Consider the following 18,846-nt stretch of genomic DNA (forward strand, 5'->3'; position numbering starts at 1 on the left):
ATTCAAATGGTCAATGAATATTCAAATATCAGACGTTCAGGTAGTAGAGAAATGGAAATAAAATTCAAAAGGATGACTAACCTATGAATTATTGTGTCTGGAAAGCAGTATGGCCTTACCTACAAAAATTAAAGATATATATTTTTTTATTCTCATTAGAATAAAAGTACTGTTATGCAAACATAACTGTATAAAGCGTATAAAGCTGTTTGTTGAATCACTATTTGTAATGGGAAGTAAACTGAAAACCTGTCAACAAAGTAAATGCTATTGCTAGGAGAACAGTTATCAAATATTAGGACTATTGTGCAACCATTACAAAGAATGAGTGTTCATCTGCTGTTGATGACCATGAAAAGCAGGATGCAAGAAATATAAGATGGACATGATGAGGAATCATGCCCAAACAGCCCACCCCCAAAACCAAAAACTGCTAATTTTTATCACACACCATTTATATAAAATTTTGTATCTGTACGTTACATAAAAAATTTTAAGGGCTGGGGTTGTGGCTCAGTGGTAGAGCACTTGCCTAGCACGTGTGAGGCACTGGGTACAAGTCTCAGCATCACATAAAAATAAATAAATAAAGGTCCATTGACAACTAAAAAAAAATTTTTAAATATAAAAATTTTAAGGATATATATATATATGTATATATATATCATTGCTAGAGAACTTTTTTAAAAGTTTAGAGTTTTGTATAACTCATTATCGTATCATGAGTAAGAATTTGTACTTTGAATAAGTAAGAAATGTGATGAAGTGGTTTCTTAAAAATTTGTTCTCCAGCAGCTGGGCATGGTGGCACATGTCTGTAATCCCATCAGCTTGGGAGGCTGAGGCAGGAGGATTGCAAGTTCAAAGCCAGCCTCAGCAACTTAGCAAGGCCCTGTCTCAAAATTTAAAAAAGAAAAATAAAAAGGTTTGGGGTTGTGGCTCAGTGTTAAGTGCCCTGGGTTCAATCTCTAATACAAAAAAAAAAAAAAAAGAAAAAAAAATATATTTGTTCTACATTCAGGTACAGAATATGAGTTGCTGACAAGAACCAGAGTAGAAGCTAATTTTCTTTCTAGTATAGACAAAAACTAAATATTTGCTTGACTTCAGTAAGCACTTACTATGTGGACGTCACAGTGACCAACTGTGGTATATAACATAGAGCCTTATCTTTTATTAGATAGATATTTTAGCGTAATATACATGTTTATATGCTATTTCCTACTTTCCCACTATGACTTCTGGGTCCATTATCTTTTAATATAGTGACCACTTAAGTTTAATGTCAGCATAAAATCAGGGCTAGAAATGATGGATGGGTACTGCATGATGCTTGAGTGCCAGTTTCTTTAAAGGACTGTAGAGAATGGTTGCCTAAACACATCTGCTGGTGATGCAAGTCAGGTTAGGGCCTGTCGATTCCTTTCTAGATGTGTTGCTCTGAAATCTTTTCCTCATTGTAACAGATGACAGTGTAGAATCTAGCCCTCAACATAGCCAAGGATATCTGGGTGATGAGTAAGGGCAGTTAGTTTTAGGGAAAGTCCTGCTATCACCCAGGAATCAGCAAGTCTCAATTTTCTGGAAAATTGTAATAAGTGAAGGAATTATTCGTCAAACTTAAGATATTTATTTCACAATGCATGATTTATAAAGCTTGTACTAATATGTTTTTGTGTTTTTTTCTCAAATCCAGCAATTGGGTCAGATGGTCTTTGTTGTCAAAGTAGAGAAGTGAAGGAATGGCACGGATGCAGAGCTACTAAAGGATTAATGAAAGGTATGCGAATGGCATTTTTACTTGTATAACCCTTTGAAACTCTATCACTGCATGAATTTCCCTAAAGTTACTTTAAATCAAGGATCTGAGATTTTTAATTGTAAAAAATGACTTTTAATTCTTCATTTGGTACATACACATTATTGTTATGTAGTACATGAGTCATATATGTGATTTACATAAATCTAAAAAGTTTTTTGCCTTTATAGGGAAACATTACTATGAAGTCTCCTGTCATGACCAGGGATTGTGCAGAGTTGGGTGGTCTACCATGCAGGCCTCCCTAGATCTAGGTAAGTGTCCCTAAAGTAAATGAATTGGTTGAGTTATTCATGGATTGTTAACATTTTGTTATTTTGGGGGAACAAAATAATAGACTTAACTATAAAAGGTTTATATTTTAAAGTCCTAGAAATAGAATTTATGTGTACTTCACTCTGTTGCAAGAAAGATTTGAACTAAATAATTCATATAACAGTACAAAATTAGGGGAAGTAAGATTAAGAATATGATTGGAGTCGGGGTGAAGTTAATATGCATGAATACATCCACACAGTACTGCTTAGATGCTCCACATTCTTGTAAAATTGTGCCTGAATTTCTTAGTGGCCAGAGCGAAGTGGGATGGAATGGTGCATATGTCTGTCATGTCCAGTGGTATCCACAGGCTAAGAGTGCTTCAGTTGTTCCCCAAATTCAGAAATTTGAGGGAAGAATTTCCTATGGTTTGTTGAAATGAAGATATAAGATTAATTCTTTAACAGGGCTTTTGATTTCCTACTTACTCTTTCTACATACTTAAGCTACTTTTTAAATCTAGGTACAGACAAGTTTGGATTTGGCTTTGGTGGAACAGGAAAGAAATCCCATAACAAACAGTTTGATAATTATGGAGAGGTAAGTAAGCTATGCTGTTATTGATTTAAACATAGTATTAATGAGTTTTGTTGCATGCTTGATCAGTTGTAACTGAGGGTATAAAAATGATTCTCAAACTCAAGTGGATTTTCTATGTATTTTCCACAGAAATTTCAGATGTGGATTTCAATGAGGATATATTATAAAACTAGATAAATATGTAGTTATTATAATTTTTCTTTCATGCCATTTATTAACCCCTCCAAAATATATTACATAATTTCCTCTTTTTACCCATTCTGGTTTTGGCTTTGGCTCTTATATTGTTCCCATTTCTTAGTTTTAGTTACATTGATTCTAAATATAGTTGTTCTGGTGATCTTAATGTTAATGAGCCTAAATATGTTGATTCTAAAAAGGCTGTCAGGTGAGTCTGCCATTATATGTGTGTAATTCTTTAATAGACATTTTTTAATACCTATGTTACCATGTAGAGGTTATTTTGAAACACTAACAGGCTTTTGATACAGCTATATTTGAACTTTTAATGTCATTTAAGATATTGCTTTCTATTAATAACACTTCACTTTCTGGGTTTCTAGGAATTCACTATGCATGACACCATTGGATGTTACCTAGATATAGATAAAGGACATGTCAAATTCTCCAAAAATGGTAAGCTCTCTGTGGATTTTATTAGCAAAAAGTTATAATTCAATATTGTGAGGGTTTTTTTTTTTTTTTTTTTGCCTTAATCTTCTTACCCTGTATTTCAATTCTCTGTCTCTTCCACCCTGTCTTTAATTTGAACAAATATTTATTGAACATGTGCTATGTGTCAGGTCCCCTGGTAAGGGCTGGAGATAACTGGAGAAAATGGAGTAGACAGACAAGGTTATGTCAGTGGAACTTGCATGTTAGTGAGTAGAGGCAGAGATGTAAGTACTAAGTTAGGTGGTAACAATTCTACGAGGGGGACTATAAAATAGGGAAAAGAAGTAGACAGTGGTAGCAGTCTGAAGATGTGTGCTTTTCTACAGGGTTGTCAGAGAAGGTTTTGCTGATGATGTGACATAAGTAGAAGCCAGAGTAGGGTGATGGGCTCTGCAGATAAATTTTTTTTTTTCATTTTCTAGAAAATGCATAATTTCATTCTTCTTTTTTTCCCATATTTTTTAGGTTTTAATTTGTTATATATGACAGCAGAATGCATTACAATTCATAGAGCATAATTTTTCATATCTCTGGTTGTACACAAAGAAAAGTCACAGCATTTGTGTCTTTATACATGTACTTAGGGTAATGATGTCCATCTCATTCCACCATCTTTCCTACCCCCATACCCCCCTTCCTTCCTCTCCCTTCCCTTTTCCCTTTTCCCCTTTGCCCTATCTAGAGTTCAGCTAATCCTCCATGTCCTCCTTCCACCACCATGACAATATGTATCAGCAACCTTAAATCAGAGAAAACGTTTGGTATTTGGTTTTTTGGGATCGGCTAACTTCACTTAGAATTATACTCTCTAGTTCCATCCATTACCTGCAGATGCCATGATTTTATTCTCTCTTAATGCTGAATAATATTCCATTGGGGTGTGTGTGTGTGTGTGTGTGTGTGTATATATATCAATCACATTTTCTTTATCCATTCATCTACTATAGGGCCTCTAGGTTGGTTTCACAGTTTAGCTATTGTGAATTGTGCTACCATAAACATTTATGTGGCTGTGTGACTGTAGTATGCTGTTTTTAAGTCCTTTGGGTATAAACTGAGGGGATAGGTGGGTCAAATGGTGGTTCTATTCCCAGTTTTCTAAGAATTCTCCATGCTGCTTTTTATATTGGCTGCACCAATTTGCAGTTCCACCCACAATGTACGAGTGTGCCTTTTTCCCCACATCCTTGCCAACTCTTGGTGTTTGTATTCATAATAGCTGCCATTCTTCAGATAATCTTATAAGAGCATTTTAGGTAGAGGAAGCAGACCTAAAGACCTTGAGGTGGAGTGTGCATGAGGGACCTTAGAGTGAGGAGACCCATGTGTCTGAGCTTGCAGGAGGTGGTAGAATAGTGAGGGAGGCTATAATACAAACTTTGTGTTTTATTTTGAGTGAGAACTTTACTATGGTTTTAGGCATAGGAATGGCATCATCTTTCTTTAGTTTAACAGTGTTCTTGCTTCTGTGTTGAAAACAGACTGGGGGATGAGGAGTGGGTTGAGATCACCTAGGGAATAAGGGGAGATAAAGAACAAAAGAGATCTGAGGCCTGGGTTCCTGTGGCTAGAAGTATGTATACTAAGGAGAATCCAGCAGAGAGTGAGGAGAGGAAAACCTGGAGGAGCAGAACCAGGGAACCGAGGGTCTTAGGGTCCAGGTGAAGAAAGTGTTTTAAGGAGGAGGGAGCAGTCAGGGTTGGGTCCAGTGCTGCTCAGGGGTCTTGTCTAGAAAGATATGAGGAGTGAGAATTAACTGCTGGATTTGGCAAGTGGGGCACATCAATGCTCTTGACAGTTGTTTTAGATGAGCAAGAAAATAGGTGATGGAGTAGTTGAGCTGATTGGGAGTCAGATCGATAGAAAATGGAAGAAAAGGAAGTGAATATACTAAAAAAAAAAAAAAAATGGAAACCCGAAAGTTTTACTTCTAAAAAGAGAAGGAAAAAGGAAGATAAATAAAGTGGAAATGGGCTCGAGGGAGATTTGCTTGTGTTCTAATGTGGAGTATGTTTGTATGCTAAGGACTGTCTAGTGGCAGTGGTCTTATGTAGGGGTAGGGAAGAGACAGTTTAGGAGTAAAGGAGAAAAGCGAAGAGGTTGGCCTGAGGCAGCACAATTTATCCAGGGGTTCCAGGGGGGAAGCATTAATGCAGACACATTTGTAGATTTGATGGTGTGAATATGTGGAAGTTCTTTTCTCATTATTTCATTTTCTGTTTTTTTTGTTTTTTAATTTTTTTTCTTAAGGGAAAGATCTTGGTCTGGCATTTGAAGTACCACCACATATGAAAAACCAAGCCCTCTTTCCTGCTTGTGTTTTGAAGGTAATTATTTAGGAAAATTTTGGTATAATTATAATCTGCTTGATATTCATTATTTTGTATTAGGTTAATTTTTAAAATTTTGTCCTTTATTCAATGCTAGAATGCTGAACTAAAATTTAACTTTGGTGAAGAAGAATTTAAGTTTCCACCAAAAGATGGTTTTGTTGCTCTTTCCAAGGCACCGGATAGTTACGTTGTCAAATCACAGCACACAGGTATTGCATCTGCGTGGGTAAGATTTTCTAGATTGGGGCATTAGTGAAAACTCCAGTAAGTAGGGTTTCTCATAGTGAGTCACATATCCCTTTCTTTCTGTTTACTCTTTCTTTTCTATTTACTCTGTAAAATTCAATTTTAAAACCTAATTCATAAACTCTAGTTTCAGTTTAGGCATTTAGGGCATCTCAGTTATGGTGGTAAATGACAGCTAACATGTGTGGGTTGTGCCATGGTAGAATGTTAAGTGCTTTACATGGGCTATTTGATCTTCACAACAATTCTATAATGTAAAAGTCGTTCTATTTTATGGACAAAGAGCCTGAGGAATAGGGACTTCAAGTAACTTGCCCAAGGTGCCAGGGTAAATAAGTAGTAGAACTAAATTCAAATCCAAGCAATCTGGCTTCAAAGCTTATGCTTTTACCCATTGTATTGTAATATGTTTTATTTATTTAAATTAAGAACATTCCCTAGCTAGTTTATCACAAAACAAATAAGTCATTTCACAGACAAATCAATTACCATCATTGCAAGTAGGTTTAATTTAAAGAAGCCTTATTTCATTTTAGGAATTTTAGCCTTATCGTATCTTGTTTTACTTTCACCTATACTTTTTGATAATTATTATTAAAAATTTTGATGCTGGAATGCTTATCCTCATGTTTTACAAATAATGGTATTTTTAGGCATGATTTAAAAGTGTTCTAATACTTTTTATTCTCCTAAGGTAATGCGCAGGTGACACAAACAAAGTTTCTCCCCAATGCTCCAAAAGCTCTCATCGTTGAACCCTCTCGTGAATTAGCTGAACAAACTTTGAATAATGTCAAGCAGTTTAAGAAATATGTTGATAATCCTAAATTAAGGTAAGTTTTCCTTTTATACTCAACTGCCTGTTATCTTTAGATTTGAAGTGTTTTGGAAGAAGAGTAAAGTAGAATAAAAAGAGGTGTATATACATAGTATACGTGTGAGTATATAAGTATACTTTGACATACAATAACAATGTTTGCATATAAAACTTCATACATTTGGTAAGTAATGGGTTTGATTTTTCGTGGTTAATCAAACAATGTTAGAGTGAAAATTAACTTTTTTAAAGGGAGCATTTCATTCACTGTTAGATTAATTTTATCCCTTCATCTGCATGGAAAGTTACTGCTCTGTTTCTAGCATGTTTTTGAATTTCTTTCCCATGGTGGTGACTCATTTCTGTTGGGCATTCAGACACAGAGCTCTTTCTGCCATTGGAAGAAGGCCATAAGCTAAGTGATCTCGTGGAATTTCTCGCTCAGTAGCAATCCCTTTACTCCTAAGAAAGGCATAGCATATAAGTAGACTACTCTGTATGTTAATTTGACACTTGCTTTTTGTTAATTTTTCTTTTAATTATTTTTTTCTTGAAACAATCCATACCATAAAATTCACCATTTAAAAGTGTACAATTTAAGAGTTTTTAGTACTTTCACAGGATTGTACAACCATCACCACTATCTGAAGTCCAGAAACTGAATTTTTTGACATCACAAGGTTCTGACTTTTTAATAGTGGATTTTTTTTTTTTTTTTTTTAATGGGTGGAGGGCGTTACCAGGGATTGAACTCAGGGGCACTTGGTCATTGAACCACATCCCCAGCCCTATTTTTTATTTTATTTAGAGACAGGGTCTCAATGAGTAGCTTAGTGCTTCGCCATTGCTGGGGCTGGCTTTGAACTTGAGATCCTCCTGTTCAGCCTCCTGAGCCGCTGGGATTTAATAGTGTACTTATTGATGAGTTAAGCAAACTTATTGGGATAAATTACATCTGTAACAATAATTCCTAATTTTGGTTTGAGGATTATTACTCATTTGGGAAATATTCAGATATCTACTTTGTGTGAAGTCTTAGGCTAGGGACTAAGGATACAACAAGGAGAATTAATCTGTGCTTTCAGAGAACTAAGTGTGGAGCTGTGGGGTAGTGTGGAGGGAAAACAAAAAGTGAGTTTGGTAAATGCTTGAGCGTGTGTGAGGGAAAGCCACCCGAGGAGCACACGCGGCCAGGGCGACTGCTCAGTATGAGACTCAGACCTCTTCCTGCGAGTATTTTTGTAAGACTATAAAATGCCAGTTGACTTGATTTTATGCTGTTGTTATGTATAAGATATTATGCCTGTGAACAAAGGCTGGGAGGGAAGAAGAATAAAAACAATTCACTGGTGAAGTTGTTAAACTTGTGGGTTACCCATTTGGTACTCAACACAAATGAACCTTTTCCTTCTTTTAAAACCCAGCAGAGATCCTGATGTTTCCAGGAAGCCCTCCTGTTATCCCAGCCCAGTCCTCTCTCCCTGCTCCTGTGTGACAGGCAACGTCTGCCTCGCTTTCCTCCTATGTGCTGTCATGTGTCAGTGTTCCTTGTTTTAAATGTAAAAAACTTTCCTGTTCCTCAGTTTTGCTCTCCTCAAGGCAGTGGTCCTTTTATATTCTTCAACTCTGCAGTGCTGTTCATAAAAGCATACATTGTTGTGTATGTGTGTATTTAACTTCCGTGAAGTTTATAAGATAAATACATCAGATTATGAAGGAGGACTTACGTATCGTGGGGCAAGAAATGATAGCTTTAGGATAATAGTTGAAAACAGGAACTTGGGGGCTCACATACGAATTTATTGGTTCCATCCCCTGGCAGTAATGAATCAGAATTTCTAGGGACTAGGAATTAGAGCTGTTTTTTTTTTTTTTTTTTTTTTTTCAAAGAAAAAAAGTGCTTCCAGATGATTTTTAGGTAGCCAGTCTGCTTTTGGGCATTGCTGGGTTTAGGAAGCATAATGGCTCTGGTGTGATAGTGTTTAAGGAATGTGGCAAGATGGGTTAGGAATTATTTATTTTGTAATGCTTTTTTTTTACTTTTATTTATTTATTTATTTTTATGTGCTGCTGAGGATTGAACCCAGGGCCTCACATATGCTAGTCAAGTGCTCTACCACTGAGCTACAACCCCAGACCTTGTTCTGCTTTATGGTAGATTTTGTGATCTATGTTGCTTAAAATAAAGGTAGGCATCCATAAAGCTGATTTTAAAAAAAATTTCTTTTTAGTTGTAGATGGACACAATACTTTTGTTTGTTTTTTGTGGTGCAGAGGATTGAACCCAGTGCCTCATATGTGCTAAGCAAGCACTGTCCCACTGAGCTATACCCCTAGCCCACATAAAGCTGATTAATTTTTAATTAGTCATATGATTATAAAACTCATTGCCGAAGCATTCGTTTTCTTAGTGTTTTCCAGTGTTTTAAAAATGAGTATTCAAAACAATAAAATTAATAAAAGAAGATACTTCTGATTGAAAGTTATATAGTTAGCTGGGCGTGGTAGTACACCCCTGTAATAATACCAGCAACTTAGGAGGCTGAGGCAGGAGGATTACAAGTTCGAGGCCAGCCTAAGAATCTTAGTGGGGCCCTCAGCAAGGCACTGTCTCAAAATCACAAATGAAGCTGGGCGTGGTGGCATATGCTTTTAATCCAGTGGCTCCAGAGGCTGAGGCAGGAAGATCACAAGTTCATAGCCAGCCTCAGCTACTTAGTCCCTAAGCAGCTTAGTGAGACCCTGTCTGAAAATTAAAAAAAAAAAAAAAAAAAACGGTTGGAGGTGAGGCTCAGTGGTTAAGTCCTCTGGGTTTAATCCCTGGTACCAAATAAATAAATAAATTAGGTGCAGAATGTGCTTATTGGCCATTTGTATATTTTGAAGAAATATATGTTCAAATCTTGTCCATTTTTAAATTGGGTTGTCTTTATATTGTTGATTTGTAGGACTTCTTTATATATTTTGATATTTTATTCAGTGGTAAAGAAAAAGAAACTTACGTGGCTGCCTCAGGAAGTAATTTTGTCTGCTCTTTATTAAATGATAATTTTTTTTAACTAGCTATTTTGAGATATAGTTCACATTTATAATTCACCCTTTAAAATGTAAGTTTGTTTTTAGTTTTGACTATATTCACAGACTTGACTGTAATCACTCCCCTGTAACTAATTTTAGGCCATTTTCATCATTCCCAAGAGACACTCTTTGCCCATTGGCAGTCAGTCCCATTTTCCCCTAACTCTCCCATCCCTAGACAATGTCAAAGACAGTTTTCTCTCTTTGTAGACTTGCCTGTTTTAGACATTTTGTATACATGGAATTGTCTGTTCTTTTGTGGTTGGCTTTTTTCACTTAGTATAATATTTCAGCGGTCATCCCTGTGGCAGCATGTATCAGTACGTCATTTTATTGCGGAAAATACTATCAAAGTATCTATTCCAAAGGTGTGGAAGATCCATACTTTGGTTTATCCATTCGTTAGTTGGTAGGCATTTGGACCGTTCGTGACTGTTGGGTTTGGGCTACTATGCTATAAGCATTCATGCACAAGTTTTTGTGTGGACATGTTCTCATTTCCCCTGAATATATAGTCAGGAGTGGAATTGCTAGGTCATGTGGTTAGGAATCAGCATTCTAAAGTGGCTGTCCCACTTTTGTTCTAATAGCAATAAATGAGGGTTCTAGTTTCTCTACATCTTCAGCAACATATGGGGTGTATGTTTTTGAGTGTATTTATCCTAGTGAGCAAAAATGTTGTCTTCCTTTGGTTTTTACTTGCTCTATCATTATAATTAATAATATTGCACATTATTCATGTGTTTATTGCCCATTTGAATTTTTTGAGAGAAATATATTTTCAAATCTCGTCCATTTTTAAATTGGGTTGTCTTTATATTGTTGTGTTGTAGGAGTTCTTTATATAGTTTGGTATTTTATTCAGTATGTTAGATACATGATTTGCAACTATTGTCTCCCTTTCTGTGAGTTGTCATTTTCCTCTCTTTATAGTATTCTTTGAAGTTATTAATTTTTCTGAAGTCTAATTTTTAATTTTCTTTTTGTCACTGTTTTGGTGTTTATATGTAAGATAGTGTTTGTCTAAACCAAGGTCATGAAAATTTGCTCTTGTGTTTTCTATGAATCTTATAATTTTAGGTTCTACTTTTGATCTCTGATCCATTCTGAGATAATTTTTGTGTATGGTATGAAGGAGGGATTTATGTTTATTTAGTCTTTTGCATGTGCCCTTTTGTTGAAATGAGAAAAATTTAAACAGCACAAAAGAATATATATGTATTTTTTTATTTTTATGTGGTGCTGAGGATTGAACCCAGTGCCTCACACCTGCTAGGCAAGAGCTTTACCACTGAGCTACAACCGCAGCCCACAAAATACTATTTTATAAAAGTTAGTCGTCTTTCACTTCATGCTTGATCTGTAGTTATCCTTACTAGCGGCAAGCTTTTAAAATGGGTTTTTATCTCTTCTTTCAGAAACATTTTCCACATGTAAGAAGTGCACACATGTGTATATATAGAAAAAGGTCGTAGAAACCACGTTAGAGAAGCTTGAGTCACTCCAATGTAGAAGGATATGGAGATGGGGACCAGTTTTTCTGTGTTCTGAGCTTTCACACATACTCATCAGTTGCTTTATTGTGCCTTAGCATTGTGTATGGCTACCAGAAAGGAAGTGTTTTGCTTCTGACCTTATCAGTACTTACTTTATGGTAGATTCTTTTTTTAATGACTTATTCCCACCAAAAAGAAACAGGTACAAATCAGTGTAAAGTAGACTTTAATGTTCTTTCTACATTATCATTTTGATATTTATTTCAGGGAGCTTCTGATAATTGGAGGTGTTGCAGCACGGGATCAGCTCTCTGTTTTGGATAATGGGGTGAGTTGTGCATATGTATGTATAGAGAGAAAAAGGTCAATAGAAATCAGGTTACAGAAGCTCGAACCATCCTAATTTTTAAAAAGTAGCATTATGTGTTGTCATTTGGCAATATAGGGCAATTTTTTGTTTTCAGGAAAAATCAAATGAGGTTGGAATTAGTACAAGGTCTAAAGAATGTATTTGTTCAAAGACATCTTGCAGGTAGAAGTATACAGAGCAGTCAGTAGTCTCTTCTAAATCCTTTGTTCACAATCCAACATACTTTTTTTTTTTTTATTTGCCCTTTGAACACCTGACAATTTCCATCTAACTTTTATTAATTAAGAGTCACTCTTTTTTGGGATAATGGGGAAAAAGAACTGTAGTTGAAGATAAAAATGCTAATAAGGTAGATTGCAGAGAAGAGTAGAAGGTTTTGCAGTGACCCTTGGGAAGGATAAATAATGTTAAGACAGTCTATAGTGGTTCCATTGAGGAGAGAAATGAGTTCATCTATGTGGAAGGCTGTGCTTAGGCATGTCATTTTGAAGTACAAAACTAAGATTGTGTGATGATCCCTAGTAGTATGGAAGAAGTTTGGAAAATTCTTAACTGCTGGTCAATTTTATGAAGGTTAGTATTTTATATATACACCCACATATAATATTGAAACAACTTTTTTTCTTACTAATTTTCCTTTCCAAATATTTAATAATGTAACTTAAACCATCTGATACTATTTCATGACAGGTATGTTACCCTCTAATTCCACTGGTGCCCCTATCAAACTAAATTTGATACTGAATAGACTTAGATTTGACCTGGTATGGTATATTAAGAGCAAGGAAACATATTCTTATACTTATTAGTACTATTCTGAATAGTATTGCTTTGATATATTTTTATTTAGTGTTATATTTTACTTTAGAGGTTTGTAATACAAATTTAATAGGCTTATTCCTAGTTTTAATTTCTTTTAACCCAAACCTAATTTTTTCACAAGATAACTAAATTTCTCATCTCCTATTTTCTAGCTGCAGAACTTTGAGGGAATTAGATCTGCTTTCATTAGACTTATTTCAAAATTAGATACTAACTGAAGCCAATAGCAAAGTAAAAGCAGAGTTATTCCCTGGCTTTCTTGGCAGAATTTGATTTTATTCTACTTCTTAGGGAATCTGATATGTTCTCCTTCTGCTCTTCTTCCATTGTACATTTTCTATGTTATTTTTCCCCATCCCTCTTTTGGGTCCTATGTTGGGGTACAAATCAGTTTTGGAGTTACAGAGTAGAATTATTTTAGTTTGTAACTTTTAAAGTTGATATATTGTGTACCATGTGCAATTGAGGCCACATGGAGTGATTAGTGCTATTGTACAAGTCAAATATTTGTTTCAGACTTTTTTTTTTTAAACCTGTGGTTGTTTGTATCTGTTTCTGGTCCACTTTACCTGCTGAAATCAAGGAGGGTGGAAACTGAATGGTTCAGTCCTGTACTAAGGAGATGTTACGCACAGTGCCCGAATGCTGTTTTGTTCGCTGCTACGTACAGACTTCTCATTATGCTTGGCACATAGTAGGTTCTTAATACATTGAACAGATTTTATTTTCACATTTTCAGATAACATTCTTAAAGTTGCTTCTCATTATCATTATAAATGAAATAATGGTTCATAAATATCCATTTCATTTTTCATGAGAACATAAGTTCCTCATACTAGATCGCTGAAGTCCCTTCAGGATGGTGCTCTGTTTGTCAAGGGGTGAGATATTGAAGCAATGGGACTGGAGGAATAACTTGGTTAGGAGAAAGCTATGTTTTTATTCTAGGTTGGAGAAAATCAATAAAAAGAATAGAAGTATTTATGATTTTTCATGTCTATCGATAAATAAATTTTGAGTTGTCTAATAAATTAAATGATTTTATGTGATAACCTTATTTGTTGGTTCAAACAAGTAGATCCACATACACACTTAAAAATACCTAACTGTGGGGCTGGGTTTTGTAGCTTAGTGGTAGCGTGCTTGCTTAGCATGTGTGAGGTACAGGCACTGGGTTTGATCCTCAGCACCACAAAAATAAAATTATCGTGTCCGTTTACAACTAAAAAAATTAAAAAAAAAAAAACAAAAAACCGCAGTCTGGCTGGGCACAATCAGGAGCCACTTGTCAAAAGAAACTAACTTTATTTTTAGAACCACACACGCCAAACAAAACAGCCTCTCAGGAAAAACCCTGAGAGCCTCAACTGCCACCACCGGCTTTCCACAAGCCTCTCTCTCCCACACAAGCTTCTCTCCACCTCCCCCAATCCTCCTGCTCTTGAGGCCGATTGGCTGGGTCACGTGGGCGGAGCCAAAAAAGTCCCCCAATGAGCAGCTCCGTGGTCTGAAAGGGCAGGGAAACAGCCCAATGAGCATCACCGCAGAGGAGCCAATCAGCTAGATGTTGCTGGGGCTGAGGAGCCAATCAGCTAGATGTTGCTGGGGCCGCTGTGAGCCAATCATCAGCCGGCAGCTGGAAGTTTGCTGGGGCCCCTTCGGCTGTGGCTCTCAACACTTTATTGGCTGTTTTTTAGAAATGAGCCAGGCACTGTGCTAAGTGCCTAACATTTTCTTATTTAGTTCTCACAACAGCACTCTGAGATGGTATTCTTCCCCATTTTTACCTATTTGAAAGAGGGCTAATACCAAATATTAAGTAACATGCCCCAAAATGAACAATTCACAGATAGAGCTTCACTCTGAAGCCATGATCCTCATCACTGTCCCTTTGTATTTGACTCTAAGACAAGTGTTAGAGAATGCAGAGTATTCTTTGTACTGGCCTGGAGGTTCCCTGTATTATTCTCTTTTGTGTATGTTTGGAAATCTTTATGATAAATTCAAACTGGCTGTCATTTGAATTTTGAACTTTAGATTTGAATCCCAGCATGGGTACTTACTAGCTGTGAAATCTAAATGTGTCTGACTTCAGCATTCTAAACTTCAGTGTCCTTATTTAAAAATAGGAATAATAGCTGGGTGCAGTGATGCATGCCTATAATCCCAGTGACTGGGAGGCTAAGGCAGGAGGATTGTAAGTTCAAGGCCAGCCTCAGTAATATAACAAAACTGTCTCAAAATAATACATAAAAAAGGCCAATGATGTAGCTCAGTTGTAGGACATTCCTATGCTCAATCTCCTGTGCCACAAAAAATAAATGTTAATATTTAATAAATATAAATTAGTATTAATTAATTTTATGTAATGGTCACATGAAATGAAACTTGTAAGACATTAAATGTATAGTGCCTATTCATTATAAGCAAGTGAGAAATAGTAATTATTAGTGTTTTCTTGGACAGTCTGATCACCATTACTGTTAATTATATCCAAGTTTATTGAGCACTTGGCAAACTAAGCATCGAGTGCTTTATGTGTCTTCTCAATTATCACAACCATCTTGCAAAACCAGATGGTATTCACCCCACTAAAAACTAAGAAAATTGAGGGGCTGGGGCTGGGGGCTTAGTGTTAAAGTGCCTGCTTCGAATGTGTGAGGCACTGGATTTGATCCTCAGCACCACCTAAAAATAAATAAAGATACTGTGTGTTCATCTACAACTAAAAAAAAAAAAAAAAAAAATTAAAAAAAATAAGAAAGTTGATACTAAAAGATACTGGAGAAGTTAAGGTCATACAACAGTATGTTAGAACTGGGACTTGACTCCTGATTTTTTGTTTTAGTAGTGGTTTTGGTAGTACTAGGGATTGAATCCTGGGCCTTGTGTATGCTAGGTAAGGACTATCTCCCAGACCCTTGAATACTGGTTTCATTTCAGAATATATGTTAATTTATCTGATTTTTTTAATGCTTAGAAAATACAAATTTTATATATCAGGCTTTTATAGTTAAGGTTGTCCACAATCAGTTGACAAAATCTTCACGTTAATTTCCAAATATAATTTTATTATACAGCGTTATCTATAGCTCCTTTTTTATAAATTGACTGTGACTACTTCAATATACATGTTTTTGTTGTAAGTAGACAATTATTGGTTGCCATTTTAAAGTTATTCTAATAGTTCTTCAGTTCTCATTAGGTGCTTCTTTTGCTATTTTGCAGGTTGATATTGTTGTAGGCACCCCAGGAAGACTAGATGATTTGGTGTCAACTGGAAAGCTGAACTTATCTCAAGTTAGATTCCTGGTCCTGGATGAAGCTGTATGTTGAAATATAGTCATGCTTTCAAAAGAACTTTGCTTATGCTTTTTTAGATAAAATATATAAAGTGAAAAAATACAATTCAGTCATGAGCTCCCTAACTAGAGATAATAATAATTGTTAACAGTTTGGCCTATTTTCATCCACTCTTTATATTGATATAAATACAATTGATACCTTCAACACTCCAGCATATAGGCACAGGCAGCTTTCTTGTTAGGATGCCTAAAGCTTAGGAAATAATGCCAAGAGTTAATAAGTAGGATGACATATTAAAAAGCTTCCACACAGCAAAGAAAACAAATAGTTATATGAGGAGAAAGTTACAGAATGGGAGATAATCTTTGCTAGCTACTTTGCTGACAGATTATTAATGTCTAGAATATGTAAAGAACTCAAAAACCTTTACACCAAGAAATCAAATAACTCAATTAGTAAATAGAATAGACACATCTCAAAAGAAGAAATACAAATGGCTTGCAAATATATGAAAAAATGTTCAACATCATTAGCAGTTAGGGAAATGCAAATCAAAACTACACTGAGATTTTATCTCACACCATTCAGCATGGTAGTCATCTAGAATACAAGCAATAATAAATGCTGGAGAGATTGTGGAGAAAAAGGAACACTTTTATACTGTTGGTGGGAGTGTAAATTTGTATAACCACTTATGCAAGTCAGTATGGAAGCTCCTCAAAAGACTAGTCATGAAACCACCTTGCAACCCAGCTATACCACTCCGTGGTATTTATCCTAAAGAGTTAAAGTGAACATACTACAGTGAAATATGCATACCCATGTTTATAGCAGCACAATTCATAATAGCCAAACCATGGAACCCACCTAGGTGTCCATTAACAGATGAATGCATAAATGAAATAATATATAAACACAATGGAGTTTTATTCAGCCATAAAGAAGAATGAAAGTATGTCATTTGCAGGAAAATGGATAGAACTAGAGACCATTATGATAAGGGAAATAAACTAAATTCAGGAGGTCAAGGGTTGTATGTTTTCTCTCATATATGGAAGCTAGAGAGGTAAAAGAAAAAGAAAGGTAGGGGTGGATCTCATGAAAATCAAAGGGAGATCAGTAGGGGAAAGAGACCAAGGGGTGGGAAGTGGGGAGGAAAGGGGGAAGTGTTGGGGAACGATATTGGCCCAATTATATTTTTATATTGGGTGCATGTACGATAAGTAACAACAATTCCATCATTATGTACAACTGTAATGTACCAATAAAATAATGTAGAAAAAAAAATTCAGAATATTCTATTAGAAAAAAATACAGTTGACGCTTCATATCTGTACGTCCTGTGTCCATTAATTCAACTAATTTTGTGTGGAAAATATTTGAAAATACTGAATAGGTATAGACTTTTTTCTTATCAATGTCCCTAAGTAGTATGGTATAATAACTATGTACATGGCGTTTACATTATGTTTGTTGTAAGTAATCTAGAAATGTTTAAAGTACAGAGAGAATTGCATAGGTTCTATGCAAATGCCATGCCATTTTATATAAGGGACTAGCATATCCATGAATTTTGTTATCTGATGAGGGTCCTAGCCAAACACCTGTGGATACTGAGTGATGACTGTATTATTTTCAATAGTTGAAATCAAAATTTAAGGAATTTGGGAAAATTTTTTTTAATTGTATGAATATTTCATGTCATATTTCATGTCATTATTTGTAAAAAAATATTTGAAGGCTGTGTAATGATCTATTATGAAAATACTTCATGGGGCTGGGATTGTGGTAAAGCGCTCACCTAGCACACATGAGGCTCTGGTTTTGATCCTCAGCACCACATAAAAATAAGATAAAGGTCATTGTGTACACCTACAACTAAAATAAATATTTAAAAAAATACTTCATGGTTTATTAAACCACTTTCATTACTAATTATGTAGGTAGATTTATTATTTACTTCAACTATTTCTTTGTCATAGTTACAAAATGTGGACCATCTGGAAGAACATAAATGTATTTGAGGCTTTTGAGGCATTCTTCCAAATTATTTTTAGGATAGATTGAACTAGTTTTCTGACACTGGGGCTTTGCTTTTTATTTTTATTTTTGCAGTGCTGGAAATTGAACTCAGTGCCCTGAGCGTGCCAGGCAAGTGCTCCTACCACTAAGCGATACCCCTAGCCCTGGCTTTTTTATTTTTCATATAAAAGTCATAGTCTTAAGGACATGTGTTAGAAGGTATTAACTCTTGTAGTCATTCTAAAATACTAGACTATGGTTTTGGATTGTTTATTGTAGATTTTCATGTGTAAGTAACGAAGAACTTGAAGTTGAATGTATGAATTGTCTGTAAATATCCAATAAAGATAAGCCAGGTGCAACGATGCATGCCTGTCATTCTAGGCTAAGGCAGAAGGACTTCACATTTGAAGCCAGCCTCAGCAACTTAGACCTTGTGACAGAATATATAGTGCTGGGGGTGTAGCTCAGTGGTAGAGCACCCCTGGATTCAATTACCAGTACTGCAGACAATAAAAACAATCACTTGAAAAATAAAGGGATATGTATGTATATGGTTTTATTACCTTTAAATTTGATTTAGAAAAGAAAGGTTTCAGTGTGGATTAAAACTTGTTTTTCTTTGCTTGTCCTGCAGGATGGACTTCTTTCTCAAGGTTATTCTGATTTTATAAATAGAATGCACAGTCAGATTCCTCAGATTACCTCAGATGGAAAAAGACTTCAGGTATGAAATGACTAATACAGTTTTTAAATACATGTAGTCAACTGTTAATGAAAAATCAAAATTTTTTTGTTTTAATATTTTCTGATTAACTATTTATAAAACATTTTCTTTGTTATTGGACTATATAGTATACACAAAGGTAACAGTCTTAAAAGCTGCTTTTAGAAATTTGAGGAAATTTCTTAGATGTTACAGAAGACTACAAGTTCAAGAAACCTTACAGAGCATTTTGGGTTTATTTTCCAGATTATTAGTACTGCTTCTTGTTTTAAGGAGA

At 35.4% G+C, this 18,846-nt stretch overlaps 1 protein-coding gene across 1 annotated transcript in view; it reads left to right on the forward strand.

Moving 5' to 3' along the window:
• Ddx1 (DEAD-box helicase 1) overlaps positions 1 to 18,846 on the forward strand; it is a 36,879-nt gene that overhangs the window by 9,288 nt on the left and 8,745 nt on the right. The window contains exons 7-16 of the mRNA XM_046441293.2: positions 1,697 to 1,780; positions 1,990 to 2,073; positions 2,601 to 2,677; positions 3,241 to 3,313; positions 5,603 to 5,679; positions 5,780 to 5,894; positions 6,626 to 6,764; positions 11,590 to 11,650; positions 15,743 to 15,841; positions 18,480 to 18,569. Of these exons, the coding sequence (XP_046297249.1) occupies positions 1,697 to 1,780; positions 1,990 to 2,073; positions 2,601 to 2,677; positions 3,241 to 3,313; positions 5,603 to 5,679; positions 5,780 to 5,894; positions 6,626 to 6,764; positions 11,590 to 11,650; positions 15,743 to 15,841; positions 18,480 to 18,569 (899 nt within the window). The remainder of the gene's footprint in view (positions 1 to 1,696; positions 1,781 to 1,989; positions 2,074 to 2,600; positions 2,678 to 3,240; positions 3,314 to 5,602; positions 5,680 to 5,779; positions 5,895 to 6,625; positions 6,765 to 11,589; positions 11,651 to 15,742; positions 15,842 to 18,479; positions 18,570 to 18,846) is intronic.

The sequence above is a fragment of the Marmota monax genome, unplaced genomic scaffold, assembly GCF_021218885.2.
Source record: "Marmota monax isolate L192 unplaced genomic scaffold, Marmota_monax_Labrador192_F-V1.1 WCK01_AAM20220418_F8-fsc00010, whole genome shotgun sequence".
Lineage (NCBI taxonomy): Eukaryota > Metazoa > Chordata > Mammalia > Rodentia > Sciuridae > Marmota > Marmota monax.